This window comes from Onychomys torridus, chromosome 16, assembly GCF_903995425.1.
Source record: "Onychomys torridus chromosome 16, mOncTor1.1, whole genome shotgun sequence".
Classification (NCBI taxonomy): Eukaryota; Metazoa; Chordata; class Mammalia; order Rodentia; family Cricetidae; genus Onychomys; species Onychomys torridus.
Window position 1 is genome coordinate 41,155,302 of NC_050458.1, and position 20,492 is coordinate 41,175,793.

The 20,492-nt window shown below is 57.8% G+C and overlaps 3 protein-coding genes across 5 annotated transcripts; 2 read left to right on the forward strand and 1 right to left on the reverse strand.

The window, feature by feature from the left end:
* Positions 1–3,379: 3,379 nt before the first annotated feature.
* Mapk15 (mitogen-activated protein kinase 15) lies at positions 3,380–8,757 on the forward strand. Of its 3 annotated transcripts, XM_036208425.1 has the most exons (13): positions 3,380–4,671; positions 4,786–4,815; positions 4,944–5,034; positions 5,508–5,638; positions 5,722–5,885; positions 6,051–6,190; positions 6,826–6,883; positions 7,212–7,349; positions 7,449–7,554; positions 7,666–7,870; positions 7,981–8,084; positions 8,162–8,290; positions 8,391–8,757. In XM_036208425.1, exons 1-13 carry the CDS (start codon positions 4,510–4,512, stop codon positions 8,574–8,576), a joined length of 1,644 nt encoding a protein of 547 aa, XP_036064318.1. In that variant the 5' UTR covers positions 3,380–4,509; the 3' UTR covers positions 8,577–8,757. The 3 variants fall into 3 exon arrangements, with proteins under 3 accessions (XP_036064318.1, XP_036064315.1, XP_036064316.1); XM_036208422.1 differs by having other exon boundaries at positions 8,162–8,736; XM_036208423.1 differs by having other exon boundaries at positions 5,722–5,831; positions 8,162–8,736.
* A 2,075-nt stretch (positions 8,758–10,832) lies between these two features.
* On the reverse strand, positions 10,833–18,953 carry Fam83h (family with sequence similarity 83 member H). The gene is given in 6 exon segments (XM_036207513.1): positions 10,833–13,965; positions 13,967–14,408; positions 14,604–14,728; positions 14,799–14,963; positions 15,726–16,187; positions 18,858–18,953. Coding segments are annotated over 5 exon segments (3,537 nt in total). The 5' UTR covers positions 16,173–16,187; positions 18,858–18,953; the 3' UTR covers positions 10,833–11,607.
* Positions 18,554–19,382, forward strand: LOC118596704 (extensin-like). Its single transcript, XM_036207583.1, has 2 exons — positions 18,554–18,865; positions 18,942–19,382. Exons 1-2 carry the CDS (start codon positions 18,554–18,556, stop codon positions 19,380–19,382), a joined length of 753 nt encoding a protein of 250 aa, XP_036063476.1.
* The last annotated feature ends 1,110 nt before the right edge of the window (positions 19,383–20,492 follow it).

Genomic DNA, 20,492 nt, shown 5'->3' on the forward strand with positions numbered 1-20,492 from the left:
AAAGGCATTTGCCATCCCCCCCCAAAAAATCTCTTTTTTTTAAGTTCCCATATTTTAAGTAAAGAAACTAGCACTGTTACTTTAGAAATATGCCCCCCGCGAATTTTCTCTGAATCCATTGTTTCCTGTGTTCCATCTAGCAAACTTGGAGATCCCAGTAAAACCATGCTCTCTCTCCCAGCCCTCTCTCTCCGGTAGCAGAATTTTTAGTTGTGTGTGTGTGTTCATGTCTGTGCAGGAGCATATGTATCCACTGCCTATGCAAGTGTGTCTGCATGTATATGAAGACCAGAGGTCAATGCTGGATGTTGTTTCTTAAGAGACCTCCACAGCCAGGTGGTGGTGGCGCACGCCTTTAATCCCAGCACTCGGGAGGCAGAGCCAGGCAGATCTCTGTGAATTCGAGGCCAGCCTGGTCTCCAAATCGAGTTCCAGGAAAGGCACAAAGCTACACAGAGAAACCCTGTCTCGAAAAAAAAAAAAAAAAAGAGAGAGAGAGAGAGAGAAAGAGAGAGAGAGAGAGACCTCTACTTTGTTTTTTCAGACAAGGGACCTGGAGCTTAATTAGGCGAGGCAGGCTAGCCAGCATGCTCCAGGATCCTTCTATCTCAGGCTACAGGCTGTGGGATTGCAAACCCACACCACCACGCCCAGCTTTTTATGTGGTGCCAGGGATTGAACTCAGGTCCTTTGGTCCTCAGGCCTGCACAGTTACTGCAGCAGTACGTGAGATTTTTCCCTCCAAACACTAGGCAATAATAATGAAGAAAAACCCTTTCATCATTGTGTGTGTCTGGTTTTGGCTTAAGTCCAAAGAGAAACTGGCTTTGAACAGAAATTCTTTGCAGCGAACATATTTTCAAGTAAAACATTTCACACTTGAAGTTATCTGTAAATCTCTTTTAGATTCCAGCTCTAAGTTACACTTCGTGCTATTAAACATGTTTTACAGAAACTGCAAGCTTGGCCATTTCGGACAAATGGGAGGTTGACGTAGCAAAGACAGTTCCCAGTTATTTTGAAATGGGCCAGGCTTGTCTTTAGGTCATCATTAACCAGGATCTGCCTGCCTGCCTGCCTGCCGGGTAGAATTACACTCCTTTTGATGTGGGAATAGATCCTAATGGGCAGTCTTGGCGAAGAAATCTTAACTAAAATGTACCCTCAGTAACCCTAGACTCTAAGAGTACTAGAGTACAGCTCTACCTACATTTCTTTCTTTCTTCTAGACCGGGTTTTTCTAAGTCACCATGGAACTATGTAGACCAGGATGGCCTCTAGCCCAGAGATCCTCCTCCTACCTCTGCCTTCCAAGTGCTGGGATTAAAAGAGTGTGCCACCACCGCCCAGCCTATGTTTATCTTTCTGTAGTTCCGAAGAAGTCTGGTTAGTACCTTGCTTGTCTTCTTGTCATATTGGGGCCAGTGCTCCTTAGCTAAATTCTACTTTTGTGTAATAGTATTTCCTAAGCACGCTTATTGAAAAATCCTTTATAACATCGGCTTATGACTTCCAGCTTTTCCTCATCACAACCACTTTACCGACGGAGTGATCTATCTCTCTAGATATTTGTTACTCCCCAGGATGCAGGGGGAGCACACTGTCCCTGCCAGGGGTCACTGGCTATGGCGGACATCCCAGCAACTGTGCGGTCGGACCTCACAGTGCCACCTGACTGACAGTCATTATCCTTTGGCCACTAGCTGCCACAGGCCCAGCTTGTCTGCTCTCACCGTTGATGGTAGTCAAGGCAGAAAGGACAGGAGACTCTGAAAAACTCTTAGTGTTATAATTTTTAAAAAATTTTTGTCTTTTGTCTGCATGTAGGTTTGTATTGAGGGTGCTGGAACTGGAGTTACAGCTGTGAGCCCCCATGTAGGTGCTGGGAATCGAACCTAGATCCCGTGGAAGAGAAGTCCAATATTCTTAACCACTGAGCCATCTCTCCAGCCCCGAGATTCTCTCTTAAAAGCTGTTGCACAGGGTAATTTAACTACCCAGTCCAGTAAATAAATGATGACAACAATGGTTTCTTTTGTATGTTTGAGGGTTTTGTTTTGTTTTCTGTTTTTTTAGCAATTCACTTTCACTGTATTTCACACAATTATTGATCTACACCAGATTAAAATCTTGCTAAAAATGTTAATCCCTAGGCATTATTGGCAACCTGTGAATGGGAGAGCTCAGAGCTCTGCCTGATTCTCTGCTGTTCCCCAAGTGGCACTCTAGTCCTGTAACTCTGGTGTCATCTGGTCCCTCCAATGTCCAAGATCTCTAAAATACACAAATTAGCTGTTATACACACAGGCTCACACACAGTTCCCGCCCTTACCCGATTACCACTCAAATGGGCTCTGCTTATGTGACCCTGAGCCATGCTGGAAATAGTCCTTCATTATAAGTGCCTGGGGTGGGCCAGGCCTCCCTAGAGCATCTGGTGGAAACAAGAGAAGAGCCCTGGAAGTAGGTGACTGGGAGGTGGGTGAAGCATCTGAACCACTCTCCTTGTGGGTTTCTGGAGGCCCTGGTGGTCACCTGCCTTCGGGGATGAGGTTCCTGGGTGTCACCCAGTTTCCTTAAGGAAACGGAAGGAAACGGAGGCTTAGGAGCCTGAGAGAGGCATAATCGGCATCTTCCAGTTTTTGTTTTGTTGGGGTATTGGGAACGGAACTCTGGGCTTCCTGCACGTTAGGTAAGCACTCTGTCACTGAGCCACACACCCTGCATTCTGGGTTTCTCTGGCCAGCCCACGCCTGCCACCCTTCCCACATCCGACTCCAGCAGCCTGGATCCATTTTCATGCAGTATTCCCTGCCCTTGTTGTGTGGTGTTCCCAGCCCAGCATAATCACGACCTCCTGCCTCCTGCAACATTCTCCCTCACACCAGTCGGCCCAGTGCTTTGGTCCTCTGGGTGGCCCATACCTTTGGTCTCCATCCAACTTCCCTGGCAAGCAGGCCTGGAGCCTCACACACGTCGGGTTCACTCCCACTAGGCGCCTTTCCCGGTCACCTGCTCTAGTGCTCTTCTACCAGGGTCCAGGGCACCCGCCACGCCCTGACCTCGCCGACATTTCATCCACTGTTGCATCCCACAGCTTCGCTCCTGAGAGAGCCCGGCTCTGAATCCCCGACGTTCAGCTCCCCCTGAACCCTAAGACGTGCCCAACCCAGGGGTTGACAGCGTTGCAATGCCGCTGTGCCCAGTGCATTCGGGATTAGCCTCCCCACCCCAACCCCCACCCCGCGAGCAGCACTGACCAGGGGACCCAAGCAGACAGGTGGGGCTGGCTGCAGACCCCGCCCATTGGCGCAGGCGCAAGGGTGGCGCAACGAGGCCGCCGGTTCCCAAGCCAACGGATCAACAGGTCCAGCTCCGAGGAGGAGTCTGTGAACACTAAGAACCTGCGCCTGCCTCCTCATCATGTGTGCTGCCGAAGTGGACCGCCACGTAGCCCAGAGATACCTGATCAAGCGGAGGCTTGGGAAGGGGGTGAGTTCAGGGACGCCCCGTCATCCGAGGAGCACTGCAGTCACCTGGGGGTCTGCTCAGCTCAGCCCCCCCCCCCCAAAGTCTAGTTCTTCCGACAGCTGGCTCCTGGGCTCGCGTCTTGCTTCCTCCGAGGCTCCTGTACCTCATAAGGAAACTGGGCAGCACTCAGGGACTTCGCCCTGGAAGGCAGGTGACTGCCAGGGCCCCCAGGCTTCAGGAGGAGTGGCATTGGTGCTCCACCCACTCCCCCTACCTTTTTTTGAGTTCTCATAGGTTGTTCTGGGGAAGCCTGGCCCATTTCAGTTTCTGAGGGGAAGGGCTGCTCCCAGCATGGCTCAGTGGCACACAAACCCGGCTCAGAGCAGGAACTGTGTGTGAGTTCGGGTGTATTCGTGATTGTCATTGGGTCTGAGCATATGGGGCTGTATGTGTGAATGTGTGTGTTTCTGTGGGTGTGTTCTGTGTACATTGGAGAGGAATGAGCAAACAGCCATCGCCAAGGCCCTGAAAGCAAAGCTCTGCTTGGCTCTTGGAAACACTACATTTCTATGCATGGAACCAAGGAGGAGATGTCGACTCTGGTGAGGCTTGGTGGTGGTGATGGGTGGGGAGTGGCAGAGAGAGATAGCCAACCCACAAGAGATGCTGGAAGCATGGGCCAGTGCACAGCAGAGATGGAAGGGAAGGAAGTCTTCAAGCCCTGGATACATTCTGAAGGTTAAGTCAGTAGGATTTGCTAAGCAGATGGCATGTGGGGGAGGGGGGTGGTAGAGAAAGAGAGTCAGAATGTGCTGGAGGGGTTAAAGGTCATTCCAGAGACAGCCGGCTTCAGGTCCTGCCCAGTAGTACCAGCTTGTGGCTTCGTGTCCTGGTAGGGCCCTCTCCAGTTCTCCCCGTTTCTCACCCTCTCCAGAAGATGCTACCCTCATTGGCTCCGCCACTCCAGGACTTGCCACACTCTGACCCGTCCCAGGATCCAGAGCTGGCTGGGACAGCCTGGCTGGCTGGTGTGTGTGTATGTGTGCGTGTAGCAGGACACGACACCCCTGTGTTCAGCGAGCTAACCATGTGTTCCCCCAGGCCTATGGCATTGTGTGGAAGGCAGTGGATCGGAGGACTGGTGATGTAGTGGCCATCAAGAAAATCTTTGATGCTTTCAGGGACCAGACAGATGCTCAGGTCAGTGAGCAGTGAGGGAGTATGGGGAGGTATAGGGAGCTGTGGGATGGGCCCGTCACAGCAGCTTTCCTGGCATTTCTGGGTCAGCCTGCTGCGTATTTCTGTTTCTTACAGAGAACCTTCAGGGAAGTCATGCTTCTCCAGGTAAGGGGCCCAGGCCATCCGGCCACATCCCTTCCCTGGGTGCAGGTCCCCACAGATAAGGGAGACGCCGGCCCCACTGACCCAGAGCATAGTCTTGGCTTTGCAGCAGCAACAGTCTGTCTTCCCAGGAGTTTGGGAACCATCCCAACATCATCCGCCTACTTGATGTGATCCCAGCCCAGAATGACAGGGATATTTACCTGGTGTTTGAGTCCATGGGTGAGTGAGGCCTTGGCCGGACCCCAGCCCTACTTAAGTGACCTGGCTCCCTTCTTCTGGTCCTCTGCTGCCTGGCCCATACTGTACCTGTCACTCTCGTCTGTCCCCTGAACCTGAGCACAAAGCTGGTGAGGTCTGACCTTCAAAGATGGGCAGCGACCCCTCTCCCCTTACCCTGCCTGCCTTGGCCTGGTGATGACGCCATTTTGTCCCTTCTGCATGGGATTCTTGCTTTGCCCTCACTTGCTATGTCCTCCTTTCCCCCACTCAGTTTGTAAAACAAGAGCATGACAATAATTCCATAGGCCGTTCTGGCTGTTCTGACAGTGAAGACAGATTCGATGGCCGGGTAGCCAGGCAGAGAGAGCCCAGGATGGGCTGAGGGCTGGTGCAGGCTCAAAGTGGTACAGACCTGCACTCTTCACCCTCCAGACTGACCTGCGTCTCCTTCCCCGGCTCCTGCCCCTTCCCAGACACCGACCTGAATGCAGTCATCCAGAAGGGCAAACTCCTGGAGGACATCCACAAGCGTTGCATCTTTTACCAGCTCCTGAGGGCCACCAAGTTTATCCACTCAGGGCGTGTCATCCACCGGGACCAGAAGGTTGGGTCCACACTGTGCCTACAGGTCCCTTGGCTCCACTGTGCACCCGGCCCACTGGGTCTCAAGCCAGTTCCTCTCTCCAGCCAGCCAACGTTCTTCTGGATGCCGCTTGCCGGGTGAAACTCTGTGACTTTGGCCTGGCACGCTCCCTGAGTGACCTCCCTGAGGGGCCTGAGGGCCAGGCCCTGACAGAGTACGTGGCCACACGCTGGTACCGAGCTCCAGAGGTTCTTCTCTCCTCCCGATGGTAACAGCTGGAGATCCAATCTCTCTCCTCCCTTCAGGTCCCTAGGGTACCCTGTATCCTGGTCCTGCCTGGGCCCACCTGAATACTCACTGTCCTATCCCTGCACTCCCACGCTGCCTCTGCCTCTGCTCCCTGCCCTTTGGCACATACCCCTTCCTGCTCCAGGTATACCCCTGGGGTGGACATGTGGAGCCTGGGCTGCATATTAGGAGAGATGCTTCGGGGGCAGCCACTGTTTCCTGGCACATCTACTTTCCACCAGCTGGAGCTGATCCTGGAGACCATTCCGTTGCCCTCCATGGAGGGTGAGCATGTACACAGTGAGGTCCCAACCTCAGCAGCCTGTCCCCTAGGCATAGGATAATGAAAGTCAGAGGGCACAGCTGTGGCGATGCTGTACCACATCTCCCCAGTACCGTGCACAGGAGAGAGTCACTTGACCCAGGAAAACTGGAAAGGGCCCTGTGGAGGGAGGGCTCAGGAGCAGCTCCTGGGGACTGGTGCAGAGAGACAGAATTGGCCACGGGGACAGTACAAGCCAAACACTGACAGGAAGGGGTGATTGGGCAGAAAGCCAGGGGAACGAGAGTGAAGCGTCCGTGCTTGCTGCTTGCTGAGATCAGCGGTTGTGGAGAGGGGCATGGCAAGGGGGAGACACCTTTGAAGGCCCGGCAGGGTGCCGTTGTCCCCTCAGCAAGTTCCTGCCTTTTGGGTTGGTGTGACCTCTCTGAGCATGCTGAGAGTGTGTGGTTTCCAGGTAAGGCACAGCTATGGGCACTCACCTGGACCGGATGGCTGGCTGGCTCTTAGGGGTTTGAGCCCTTCTAGACCACAGACTCTGTGAGAGGCTATTTATTATCTATGTGGCCAGAAGTGTCGGCTGCCCCCACCCCTTTCCAGCCTGCCTGCTTCATACCTCTTGTCTTCCACCGACTCGCAGAGCTCCAGGGCCTTGGCTCAGACTACAGTGCTTTGATTCTGCAGAACCTTGGGTCCAAGTGAGTGGATCCCTTAGGTGTGCGGGAGGGGTGGCGGGTCGCAGGACCGGGCCTCCATCTTGCAGCTGGCACAGGAGCCAGTTTGTAGCGGTGCAGAGCTGCGCGCTCAGCCCCATACTCTTAAAGCTTAGTTCCGGGGTGGGGGCCGCGGGCGGGGGCGGGAAATCCAGGAGAGAGCGTCCCACTGAGCGGGGATGAGGGAATGGAGAGGTAACCACCTCGGGAAGGGGACTCGAAGAGTGGGATTTACACAAGCAGAGGTCAGGCCACAGACAGAAGGTGCCACGGGTGGGGCCCTAGAGAGGAGACGACAGGCGGCTGCCCGCAGGCCACGGCAGACGCTGGACGCCCTCCTGCCGCCAGACACCCCCCCAGAAGCCCTGGACCTCCTCAAGCGACTCTTGGCATTTGCTCCGGACAAGAGGCTTAGTGCTGAGCAGGCACTGCAACACCCCTACGTGCAGAGGTGAGACTCGGAGTGAAGAGCAGGGGTGGGAGCCCGAGGGGCTTGCTCTCCTGCAACTTGTGTCCCGCCACTCCTGCATCCGTCTTCCTGGCCCCGCAGATTCCATTGCCCCGACCGCGAGTGGACACGGGGATCCGACGTGCGGCTCCCGGTGCACGAAAGAGACCAGCTCTCTGCCCCAGAGTATCGCAACCGCCTGTACCAGGTGCTGGGACTCCCGTCGTCCGCTGTCCACGGGCACCCTCGAAGCCTCTGATCGCAGCGACCTCAGTGCCGTCCGGGCCGGCCCCCTCTGAGCGCCCCTCCAATCCCGCAGATGATCCTGGAGCGGAGGGGGAACAGCCGCAGCCCTCGAGAGGAAGGCCTCGGGGGTGCGGCCTCGCGGGCCGAGCTCAGGGTGTCCACCGCCCGGGCTCCATCGCTCAAGCCCGGAGTCCTCCCCCAGGTCCCCGCGGAGGCGCCTGCACGGAAACGCGGACCCAGACCTCAGAGTAGCCCTGGTGACAACCCTGAGCACGTGGGTGAGCTTTGCCTGTCTCCCACGCACCCCTGGCCCCCTTCTCCGTAGGGCGACCAACGTGCGCAGCGGGGGGACCTAACCCCGGGGGGGTTTGCTCTTATGACCCCACAGAAGTTCCCAGGCAGAGTTCAGACCCCCTGTTCCAACTTCCGCCGCCAAGCAGGGGGGAAAGGCCACCAGGGGCCACAGCGGAGCCACCCTCGGCACCCTCTGGGGTAAGTCGAGGTTGGGTGGGCACGGATGAGCCTCTTGCAGTACCTTTCCGTGACCCCCCGCGGCGCACCCCTTCCAGGTGAAGACAAACCTTAGGGTGGTGGCGCCCTCCCTGACTTCACAGGCCGCGGCTCAGGCGGCCAATCAGGCTCTGATCCGCAGTGACCCGGCCCGGGGCGGTGGGCCGAGGGCGGCCGGCGCGCGACGGGTGAGCCCGGCCCTTCCCAGCTCCCTCCAGTGCGGTTCGTACCCCCTAGAGCCCTGCTCCACTCCTCTCCCTCCTGAACAAGACCCTCGCCTGCGTGCAGGTCCCTTCCCGCCTGCCCCGGGAGGCCCCGGAACCCCGACCCGGCCGAAGGATGTTTGGCACCTCGGCCTCGCAGGGGGCCCAGGGCGCAGCCAGAGCTGCGCTTGGCGGCTACTCCCAGGCCTATGGGACCGTGTGCCGCTCGGCGCTGGGCCGCCTGCCCCTGCTCCCCGGACCGCGTGCGTGAGCCGCCCACCCGCCTCCTCGCGGCAACCTGGCGCTGTTCCCCAGCCCCCAGCGCATCTCCCTCCTCTGTCCATATGCATTCGAGTTCCGGGAGGGTTCTCTGAGCCTCTCTCCCCTAAGGGGGAGTAGATGGCGGTTTCCGCCCCACCCCCAACAAGTTCTTCCAATAAAGTCATATTTTTGCCAGTCCAGCCAAGCCATCTTTTCACCCACTACCATCCGAGGGCTCCCTTCCTAGGTCCCAAACCTTTCCTGAAGCCCACTCTTCCTGAATGCTCCGAATCCTGTGCTCAGCACAAAGTTGAATGGCCATGTCTGCTCTCTCAGAGGCCTCTGCCCACTCAGCTAGTCCTCTGGGACAAGGAGTGTGGACCCATTCCCCACCCGTGCGCAGGTTACCAATGACTGCTTAAGACCGGAGCCACAAAGCAAAGGGGAGAGAGAAATGTGCAGCGCTTCTCTGGGCCCGAGGCTCTTGCTACCCTTTGACAGTGACTGCTACCTACGATCTAACCACACAGTGACACTCCTGGTTTGTCTCCAGGTCTTGATAAAAGGACAGGAAGACACCCTGAAGATCTTGTGGGGGCACTACTGTGCAAAGAACGTGGTGTGAGTTCAGACCAGACTTGTGTAGGCACTCAACTATTTCACACCACCTGGCTAAGGGAGCTGTCTAAACCTGCTGGCCGCAGTAAGGCAGATGACAGCAGGGACTAGGCACGGGTAGGGGAAGCTGGGCAGAGGTGGAGCCTGCCTAGCAGTGATCCTGGGTGAAATGAGACAGAGTCAGGAAGCAAATAACCGGGTATGGGCAAGGGTGGGTATGATTCCAACATGGCGGAGAGCCAGTCACAACTAGAGCCAAAAGGTTGTCTCCTGAGGTGGCTGACTGCCAATGCGGTCAGTGCGCAGTTTCAAGAGTCTAAGGCACAGCTCCAAGTTGCTGAGCAACAGAACAAAGGAGTCTGTGAGAGCGAACACCAGAAACCAGTGTGCCTGCAAGACCAAGAACTGGCTGTCGGGGCAGAAGGGTTCAGGGGGGACAGGAGCTGCAAGCTAAAGGCTGAGAAGTGTCCTCTGGGCTTCAAGACTGGAGACCCAGATGAGTGCCTCCATGAATGGCCCAAAGAACCAGGGGTTTGCAGGGCCATGGGATGTGCAGGGGTGGAGGAATTAGAGTTCCCCACTGGGACTAAGGGTCTTCCAAAAAGGGAACCAGGAGGGTCACAGGATTAAAAACTGGGCAGTTGCACCTATTGGGGGACATGCTGGCTTTTTTTTTTTTTTTTTTTTTTTTTTTTTTTTAACATAGGATCTCACTGTGTAGCCCTGGCTGGCCTGGAACTTGCTGTTCTGGGATGCCCCAGAACCTTGAGACCAGCTTACCTCTGCCTCCCCAGCATTGGGCTGTGTTGGAGTTCGTGTGTTGTGTTTACTGTTAATATGAGAACACAAGACGCTGCTTCAGGGAACGTCCGTCTCAGAAAGGTGTGCAGGGTGCAGCCAGGGGTCTCAGAGGGCCCCAGAAAGGACTAGCAGCCTCCACTTTTCCACTGCAGAGCTCAACAGGTCTGAGCATGATCAGTGACGCACGGGACACCAGACCGTGCACCCTAAGACAGGCTAAGCAGCGAGCATGTCAAGACTAGGAAACACTCCAGCTCATCCAGTTCCCAGGGGACATGTGCACCTGGCCAGGAGCCTGGGGGGTTTTGACAGTGAAGTGTTACAGCGGGATCCGGTCACTGCCCAAGCCCCAGTGTCCTCCCTTCTCCAGCTGCTGGAGTCAGAAGGAACTACTTAGTGGCTTTGTTTTCACGTCTTTGCCCTCTTGGGATTTCCCACCATGAGTGCACACGCACGTGCACACTCACACACGCAGGTATAAACTATTTGCAAAGAATAGCAGACAGCAGAAACATATTTCTCAATGCCTAACTGTGTGTGTGTGTGTGGAGGGGGGGGGGGCAGGGGCTCTCTGCATTCAGTGTTATTCCAAATCAAAATCCTTGGAGGTAAGAAAAGGTAAAAGTAACCCGGGACCTTGGACAGATTCTTTTTGTTGGTGACCCCTGAGGAAGGAGCAAGACTAGGGTGGAGTTGGGGGTGGGGGCAGGGTCGGCTGGCCCTTAGTGGTGGCTGGGGCTCAGGCTGTACTACACCCCATCTTCCGCCTTTAGCTGAGGCCCAGACACTACGTAGAGCCTCTTCGCAGACTTTGGCTTAGGAACTTTTGAGGCTGGGGTGGCAGAAAGTCTGTCCAGACTGCTTTATTGTACTGCAAAGTCCAGTGCTCCCCACTCCGGCTCCTCTTCAAGTGCTACCCGGAGACTTGCTGGAGAAGGCAGACGCGACTTAAGGCAGCCCCCGTAGGTGCTTGGCAACTGCTTCCCGGTGGCCTGCCCTGTCTAGCATCCCTGCCCTCCCCACAGCAAGAGGACAGATGCCAAGCAAGCGTGAGGAGGCAAGAGTGGAGGCAGGGAAGGCAAACTCCAGAGAGAGAGATGGAGGCGAGGGGATGGAGGGAGGCTGTCTCCAGAGGAAGGCAGTGGACCCAGGAGCCTGTGAGGGAAATGCGCACCCTGAGAAAAAGCCCTGAGATAAAAGGCTCTAAGAGGCAACCGAGGCATACAGTGAGGAGTCCTTGAAAATTTGGCGAATAAGGCAGAGATGTGGATCCCTGAGGTGAATTAAGCCCCAAAGTGGACCTGAGCCCAGGAGATGGTGGAGGCTGAGGTGAGGGAGGTGATGAGAAAATGCACTGGGGCCGAGGGGCTGAGCTCCTAGCCAGCAGAAGCCGAGAGAGAGAGAGAGAGAGAGAGAGAGAGAGAGAGAGAGAGAGAGAGAGGGAGGAGGCATGCAGCGCGGCTGTCAGGTGGATTCAAGTCGAGCTCAGTTCGGATGGTTGTCAGCCAGGTCCCAAACGGCCTTGACACCAGCCTGGCAGCCACCACTCCATCAGTACCAGATGGGTCCTGTGAGTGCTGTATGGCAGTGATGCAGAGTCCTGGCCTCCAAGACCAGAAGACTCATTTTTTGCTTTTGAATGTCCCCAGAATCTTGGGAACAAATTTGCCCATTTTACTGTCCCTGGTGTCCTCATCTGCCTGGTTGTCTCCTGTTCCAGTACTGCCGGCTTCCTCCTTTTTGCAGAAGACCTCGAAGCGACTGTAGACACGCTTCTCTTTGCGCATGCTCTCCATGCGGCGAAGGAGCCGGTCCCGCTCCTCTGCGCTGGCGGGCAGGGTGCGGCTGAGCCGGCCTTGCGTCCCTAGGCTGTCTGAGCGGAAGATGGCCGAACACTTGTCCTTGTCAGACATGTCTGGAGCCAAGTCTCCTGCAGTTGTCGGGCGACCTAGCTCAGGGTTGCTGTGAGATGGGCCTGGAGCAGGGACCCCGCGGTGCTTCTGGCCATGGGCACTGATTTGCTCCAGAATGGCCTTTGTGTCATCTCGCAGGTTGCTGCTGTATAAGGCATTGGCGGTAGCTGAAGTCAGGCGTGCCTTGGAGCTTCTCTCGTCTGCAATAGCCTCTGCGCTGTCACCCCGACCCAGCGAGGGCCGCCGGGGGCTCTCGGGCTGCCCATTTTCCTGTGGAGCTGGCAAGCTGCCCTCATCCTCCCCACGCCTCTCATTCTTGGGGCTCAGCAACTGCCTGAGGCGGAGAGAGCCCTTTCGCAGGACTTCCATGGGGCCGCCAGCCACCTCATCCGTAGACCCAGTCTTCGAAGACTCCCCAGCGAAGGTGAGACTGCCTCTACGCTCAGGGACAGGGGGCACTGGGCTGCCCCTGCGCTCAGGCACCGGGGGTACCGGGCTGCCCCTGCGCTCAGGCAGGGGCACTGGGCTGCCCCTGCGGTCTGGGTAGGCCGAAGTGGGACTCCCCTTCTGCTCAATCAATCCTGTGGTTGGGCTGCCCCTCCGATTGGGAAATCCAGACGTAGGGCTCCCCTTGCGCTCAGGGTAAGCTGAGGTGGGGCTCCCTTTTGGCTCAGAATAAGGCAACTGGTGAGTTCCTTGCCCTTCGAGTGGAGGACTATCTCGCCCTTGTGGAGACAAGGAGCGACCCTGGGTGGAGAGGAAGCGTGAAGGCAGGCGGTCTGTGCTGCCCAGTGTGTCGAGCAGCTGCGCGGCGGTCAGCGAAGCTGCTCCTGGGTGTCGCTCTGCCTCCTGATGCAACTGCTGTGCAAAGGAGTCCCGCAGGTCAAGCAAGCAACTCTCAAGGCTGCGGCGCTCAGTTCCCGCTCCTCCTCCAGGCCCTACCACCTCCTCCCGCCAGGACTGGGCCACTACAGCCTTGCTGTGGCTGGAGGCAGTGATGGGACCCCCTGCGCCCCCAGGGTCCCGGGCAGGGCCCTTGTATTTCTCCAGTAGCTCCGCCACTTTTGCCGAGGCGCTGGAACGAACAGCCTCTCCACCGGGACCCACAGTTTCACTGACGGTCTGCTCTTTGTGCAGCAGCTGTACTTTCTCTGTGGTGGCTGCTGTGGTCCCACCAGCACCCTCGGCCTGTGAGGCAAAGATGAGTGATGAGCGCAACCTGGAGCTGCGCTGGATGAGCGGGTTCAAGCGCGAGCGGAAGGAGTCCTGCTTAGCCAGGCTTGTCTCTTCTGAGCCCTCTCTCTCTGAGCTGTCGCCACCACCGCTTCCTGAGCCTGGCTTTGGTCCCTTGGCTGGGAAGGGTACAGGAGTGCGGAAGGTGGAGGGGAGCAGGTCCCGGCCGCCAGGAGCCAGCACTTCATCATCACAGGCCTCAGCTTCCATCGGCAGACCCTCCTCCCCACCATCCCCATGGCAGCCGCTCAGATAAGAAGCGAGGCGCCAATGACGTAGCCCGGCCCGTCCCTCGGGTCCACCCCTGCGCTCAGGCTCCATCTCTGGAGCGGCGTCCAGGCCTTGCCTCATGGATGCTTGGCACGGAAAACGCTGGCCCAGGTTGGGGCGCAAGGCCCCATTAGGCTCCATACCACGTGGGCCGGTTCCAAAGGCAGGATCCGAGCCGTGGCGTACTTCTCGAGATGCGCTGGATGGCACGTACTCCAGCCGCTGGTGTACATCAGCACCGAGTTCTGGAAAGCGGGGCCCAGCACCTAGTGCAAAGTCATCAGGGTCCGCAAAGCCAGGTCGGCCTGCACGAAGCTTCTCGAAGAGGCCCTGCGGGCGCGCGGGTGCAAACTGTGGGTCCCACTGGTAATGCTGCTGCTGGTAGAGCTGGTCACGCTGGAAGTGGCTGGTCTGGAATCGGAAGTCATCACCATGGCTGAGGAATGTCTGTCGCGACACCTGCCGTGCAGCAGCGAAGTTCTCCACGGCTCCACCACCTCCGTCGGCCGCGGTGTAGCTGTGCCGCTTGAAGGCGTCCATCTCCAGGTGCCGCGCCTGGAAGAAAGCCCCGGGGGCCTGCGAGCTCTCCAAGAGGTCCAGCCTCAGCCGGACGCGCCAGTGACCGGAGCCCTGAGTGGGGCTCCAATGCACCTCCAGGCATACGCTGCAGCTCCTCACGGCGGAAGGCTGACAGGAAGTGGCGGTCAGGGTCTAGGAAAGAGGGGAAGCCCAGGCCTTCCTCCCGGGGCGGTGGGAATAGGAGGTGCGCCCGCTTAGGGAAAGTAAAAGGGGTTGGTGCTCCAACCCCGGGGACGCCCACTAGGGGCCCAGCCCCAGAGTACGGAGCAAGAGCATAGGCATCCATGCGGGCTAGCATCCCAGCCGAGGGCACCAGTGGCTCTGATTGTGCGAAGAGGATGCGGAACTCCTCGTCGAAGCTGGAGACCAGCTCTCCCTGGAACACGTGAGCCAGGCTGCGGTGGATTTTCTCAAAGGACCACATGAAGCTGTGGGCAGGAGGGAGGGAGTCAGGGAGAGGAAGTAGCGCCACAAAGGCATCAGTTGGATAATTAGGGAATTGGGGTCTGTAAGGAACTGGGTTGGTGGGCTGTGGCAAGGAGGCCTTTACGGGAAGGAAGTGGGACCACGGGGAAGGTCTGGGGGGGGGGGGGGAGGGGCTGAGGGAAACCCACGGGGCGTACCTATAACTTCCGCTCATCACTACAGCACAGTCCACCAGCAAGAACTTCTCCTTCAGATGGCCCTTGAAAGACTTGCCCGTGCGGCAGTAATAGGTAGGCCCTGCCACTGTGCGCACACGCAGGAACTGGAAGAGAGGGGAGTCAGGTCTTCACCAAAGGTATTTTCCCCTCCACTCCCCTGGCTTGCTCACTCACATCCACGTGGTGCAGGTTGACCCGACACTTGTCGGCCATGTCTAGGAAGTGCTGGGCGTTCATTTCATCCAGCAGAATGTAGACTGGGACTCGCCTGGCAGCAGCCTCCAGCACTTCACTGAGCAGATCCACGTCAGTGAACATGTCCATCACCACGGCTACCACCTGTCAGGTGGGTGCACATCAGGTCAGCGGGATGGAAGGGTCCTGCCATTCTCCCCATCTCCAGCTACACTTCCACCCACACGCACGGTAAAATGACCATTATTAGCCTACCCCAGGAGAGGGTGGCCATGAACGGGAGGGTGGTAGATGGGACCCAACAGAGGGAGTTCACCAAGGAGCCTGGAGCAGGGGCAGAGCCTGTGCTTTTAGGGTGCTTCATTCAGAGGGGGAGTAGCTGCAACTCTGGCCCTGTGTGCTCAGATCCCAAGTTGTTGGGGCAGGCATCAGAACCTCAGGCTTGATGGGGGATGAGGGGTTATCACAACCTGGAGCAGGGACGGAGGCTAGGTCTGCTACCTTACCTAATCTTCCTGGATTTTGTGGGAGTGTTTTTGTTTTTTAATACAGGCTGGACTGTTACTATGTAGTCCAGGCTAGCCTCAACCTCCCTGAATGTTAGATTACTGGCACCAGCCAGTCTTCCTGGCCTAACAGCCACTTCTTTCTTTTCTTTTTGCTGTTTGCCAGCTGCTTTGGGAGTGGGTTGCTCTCAGCTGGGCAAGCAAATGTGTCGAGGCCACTCACCAATTCCCAGGTGACAATGGACAAACCCTACAGGGTGACTCTCCTGCTGAGGTCTGGCTGACCGGCCCAGGCATTGCCAGCCCTGGAATGCTTTTATTCTTCCCACACCCTCCTAACCATGCTTCAAGACCCAGCTCCGGCCGCCCTTCACCATCCATCAAGCCCATAATAATGCACCTGCTGGGCAGAGCGGATCATCCTCCGAGCCTCATCTTTGATGCTGGGGCTGTCGGGTGGCGGTGGCTGTACCAGTGTGGTGACCTCTGTGCCTTGGAAGCCAAAGGTCAGGGGCCAGCCCAGGTCCAGCTCAGGCACAGCCTGGTCTGAGTTCACTGGCCAGTAGGTGCCTGAGGAACCATCCATGTCCACGTCAGGAGGGCTGCCTTCAGGGGGTTCCCGGGCCACATATTGTGGGGGCTGCAGGTGGCGGCTCACGTGTTCCAGCTCCTCAGGGCACAGGAAGTCAGGTGCCCCCTCAGATGCTAAGAAGCGGTTGTAGGCTTCTGGCCCACCCTCAGTCAGTGCATCTACTGCCAGGCGGTAGTATTCTTTGTAGTGGGGTGGCAGGTACCCAGGTGCCAATGGGTTGTCCCCCTGTGAGCTGCTCTGGGAGCGACGGGCCATGTTGGGGCCAGGGGCCTGGAGGGGCAGGAAGATGCATTAACTAGGGCAGCAGGACCCACTTACCTTACCCTCACAAGTGGACGGAGCTGGGGTTTAGCTTATTCCTGGGAGATCTTCCAGGGCCCAACCAAGATGGGCTCAGAAACAGCCCCTGGGGCAGCCATGGGCCACTGGTACTACTCAGTCCTAAATCCCCTTCCTGGGGCTGAGAGCTCGTTCTCATCAGGGTCTCAGGGGCTGCCAGTGTTTGCCCATTCCAGACAGGGAAGAGGCCCCGCCTACTCTTCCGTCAGGGTAGGTAGATTCATGGCCCATTTCCTCTGTGGATCCCCTTTCCTACTATAACTTGTTGGTTAAGGCACAAATGCAGCCCAGTAATGAGATTATCTCTCCCTTCCCTTTTTTTTTTTTTTTCCTTAAGAGATGAGTCTCGTTGGCCCCTTGGCACCGTCTCCACTGCCTGAAGATCCACAGCAGTGCTCTGGCCTGTTACCTTCACTGTACACAGCTGGGAGGGGTGGCAAGGCACTGTACCTGGCCCAAGGTGAGCACAGTGGAGCAGAGACTGACTCATCCAGGGCTGAGGGCCTTAAACCCCACCCACACAGCTTCCCTTAGTCCACACTCGTCCATTCCCACAGCCCCTTCCCTCATCCCCCTGCCCCCACTCCTCAGTTTTCAACCTCTCTAAAGAAAAACTTCACCCTTTGCTGCTGACCCATCTCAGCTAAAACCTCTCTGGGCCACAGGTCGTGGGGCCCGGCCCCTCCCTTGTAGGGTCTGTACACCCTCCCAGACCCACCCACCCTGATGGCACCGGGGACATTCCCAAGACACAAGACCCCGGATCACCACCCATCTCCTCGGCGCACTAAGAATGCACGTGGAGCCTTTGCTACACTACACGTCTTGCCCTGAGTTCCGTTGGTGCCCCATTACCACGGGTGCGCTCCAGAACCAATGCTCTTGTTCTTCAGTGGCTGGGGCGGGGAGGGGTAGCAGAAACTTAGGCTTGAGGAAGGCATTAGCAATAACAACCAAACACCCAGAAACCTGAACCTCTGGCCCTGGAAGTTGCCTTACGGCAGGCTCACCCCATTCCCCACTGCTCCTCAGGTTTGGAATGGCTTGGGACTCTTGCTCTGCCGAGCACACAGGTTCCCGGACTGGGAAAAGCAGTTGCCCAGGAAGAGGAGTGGGTCAGTGATATGGACAGCACGGGGCGCTAGCTGTTATTAAGGGACACTTGTCTGATGATACTGGGGGTCAGGACTCTGCTGTGTGTGGGTGACCCAGGAAGCTGGAGCGTCCGCCATCCCTAGGGGCATGGTGCAACACATGAACAAGTCCCAATGTGATAGAGCTTGGAGGTGGGGCACTCCTATGTCTATCTACCTGCCCTGAGAAGAGTGCTCTAAATTCCCTTTGGGGCACGGCCCTGACTGTAGGCCGTTGGTTTTCCTTCCTGTCTGCAGTGTGAGGTGTGGCACACTGTTCTGGGGAGATCAAGGCAGACCACCCGCTGGCATGTCTGCTTGGGCAGGCCCCATACTGCACTCAGCCTTCCTAGGCAGCATGCTCACACTCCCTGGTATGCGCTCACTGACGGGGGAAGGCACTTCCTGATACAAGGAAGACTGAGAACTGACACTGTCCAGCCTGTGGACTTCTGGTGAGGAACCATCCAAGATACTATGGGTTGGGAAGAAGCCCTAGTCTTGAGTGGCCACGGTGGGACCTAGTCTCACACCCTCGACCTCAAACGCCCTTATGTTCTCTCATTGACACACACACCCACACCCGCCCTTGACTATGGCCTGGGCAGTGACCCCACTCCTATCAGCAATGGACTCCAACACTGCTCACAGACATCTGCTCTTCAAGTGGGCCGCTGCTTACGGAGGGAGCCTCTCCCACCCAAACCAGTGACTCAGCAGCAATCTTCTGTCGCTGACCTCCGACCTAAAGCCACTCTCCAGGCCCTTCACCATGAACAGCACAAAAAAATGACAGTACCTCCCCTCCTACCTGACAGGAGGTAGTGTTCCCGCATCTGGAAGGGGGGATCTCCTGGGGAGTACCTTGGGCTACTACACAAAGGCGGTGACTGTGGCCAAGCAAATATGGGTGGGTGGTAGGGGACATGAAGCTGCGAGGTGGGAATTGGTGGGATGGGGCTCAAAGACCGGAAGTCGATGAGTTACAGCTTGCGGGTTAGGTACTACAAAGCCCAAGGGTGTTACTGTACCCTACAAGTTAGCCGCTACCCAGGCCAGGTGTCTTTATCTGCCTATCCAGTCCAGGAATGTGGGATCCGGAGTTAGGAGAGTCCAGTTGTCCCTGCCCTCCACACAAGGACCCAGCCCTGGACACCCCGGTTCATGGCGGCTTGGGGAGAGGTTCCGGGAAAGGTACAGGTCATGCCCAGCCAACATCTAGGCCTCGAGAACCGGAGTGTGTCGTACCCTTTCTTCTGCCTCCTCCTTGCCAGCACGCCCCTCGGAAACCCCTCACCCAGTACCCCGGAGAGCAGTCACCCCGTCCCCGACTCAGCCCCACGCACGCGCTCACAGTACCGCCCGGCCGGGGTCCCGAGACCAGACCCAGGTATCGTCGTGCGGAGGCCCCGGCCTCCCGTCCTGCGCGCTGCGCCGTGCCCGGCCCGCGCCGGGGAAGGGACCCTACCTGGCCAGGTGAGCGGGGTCTCGGCACAGGGGCAGCAGGAGCCCACCGCCGCCCAGCGGCCTCGCGGTCTGGTCGGTCCGGCAGCCACTCCCCGCCGCGGCCCGCCCGCCCGTTCGGCCTGATTCACGCGCCCGCCCCCGCCCCGCCCGCCCGCGCTCTGCCTCCTGCCTGCCCGGGCAGCACCTGGGCGGGGCGGCCCCACCCCGACGCGCCCGCATTCCTGCGCCCTCCGCGGCCGGGACCCCGGCTGCGACCCCCGGGGGCCCCAGTCTGGCCCCGCTGGCGCCCCCCCCCCCGAGCCCACACCCCTCAACCCCAACCCCAACCCCCGAGCGCTCCGGTGATGCCCCAGAACTGCGCCCCGGACTCTGGCCAGCTCCACTGAGTACAGGCAAAGCTGCTTCTCTCGGGACCCCGAAACCCCTTGCACCCATTTACGAGCCGATAGCTCGAAGCCCCTGCGGCCGACCCCTGACCCTCGCCCCGGAAGTTGGGGTGACTCGGAAGTTCCGGCTTAGTCGCTAGGAAACTGGCCGGCCCGACGTGAGGGGCGGAGCTTCTGGGCTCTGTGCGTTGCGGGAGGCAGGTGAGGCAGGTGAGGCTGCAGACGCTGGATCCAGCACCCCGCTCACTCAGTGACCGCCTTACAGCACACAGACACACCTCTGGTTTCCCCACTAGACTCCCTGCAGGCTATCCTCTCACACGAGACCGTCGGCATAGGAACTCCACGGGCTTCCCCACCCATATGCCCAACCACATAGGGGATCCTGCGCGCGCACACACCCCTGTACCCATGGGACCCCTCAGGCACAAAGGGACCTCGGATAGCCCACCAGCAGGAGCCCCTCCGCCACACAGAATCCCGCACACCAAGCTCCGCCCCTCGTCTCATAAGAGGATCACGTCCTGAACCAACAGCGGTCCTGGCACCCACTGATCGCTTCTTCACGCACACCACCTGCAGGCACAGGGGTCCCATGATCACACATGTACATTAAAGCGTCTCTGCACTCTGGATGCCGCAAGTGCTGGGCCCTCTATAGTCAGGGAACCCCATGTACATATCAACCCCCACACATCACCCATACACCTAAGCGCTTAGTTCCTCCTGGGTCCCTAGTCTGCCCAGTTCTCCCTCCAGCCCACTTCCCTACTTAGGCCCTGCCCTGAACTCAGACGTGTGTCCAAGCCAGCTCCCCATCCACCAGTTTCTCAGTGTCTGCCACCCGCCTGAACATTCTCTGTGAGACACTTTCCAGTCACTTTCTGGTCCTATTTCCAGGATAACATTTCATTAACTCCATTTCCAAATGTTCCCGTGGCACCAGCAGGGTAGGAACGTAGGTGTATGGAGTTGGAGATTGCACTACCTGGGCTTCCTATTCACTGGGCCCTGTGAGGGGTTCTAGGATACTGGAAGACCCTAACTCAGGCCGAAGTGGAAAGAAGACTCTTCCTAGGGGAATGAATGGGGGCCAGCCTTGGATACTAGGGGCAAGGGCATTGCTTCCACAACCAGACAAGGAGAGGGGGTTCGAGGGTGGGGAGGGGTTGGGTTCAGCAGACCTGGGTTGAGGGCAGTTGAAGGCATGCCTGCACAGCCCAGGCTGATCAGCTGGCAGTCCAGTGATT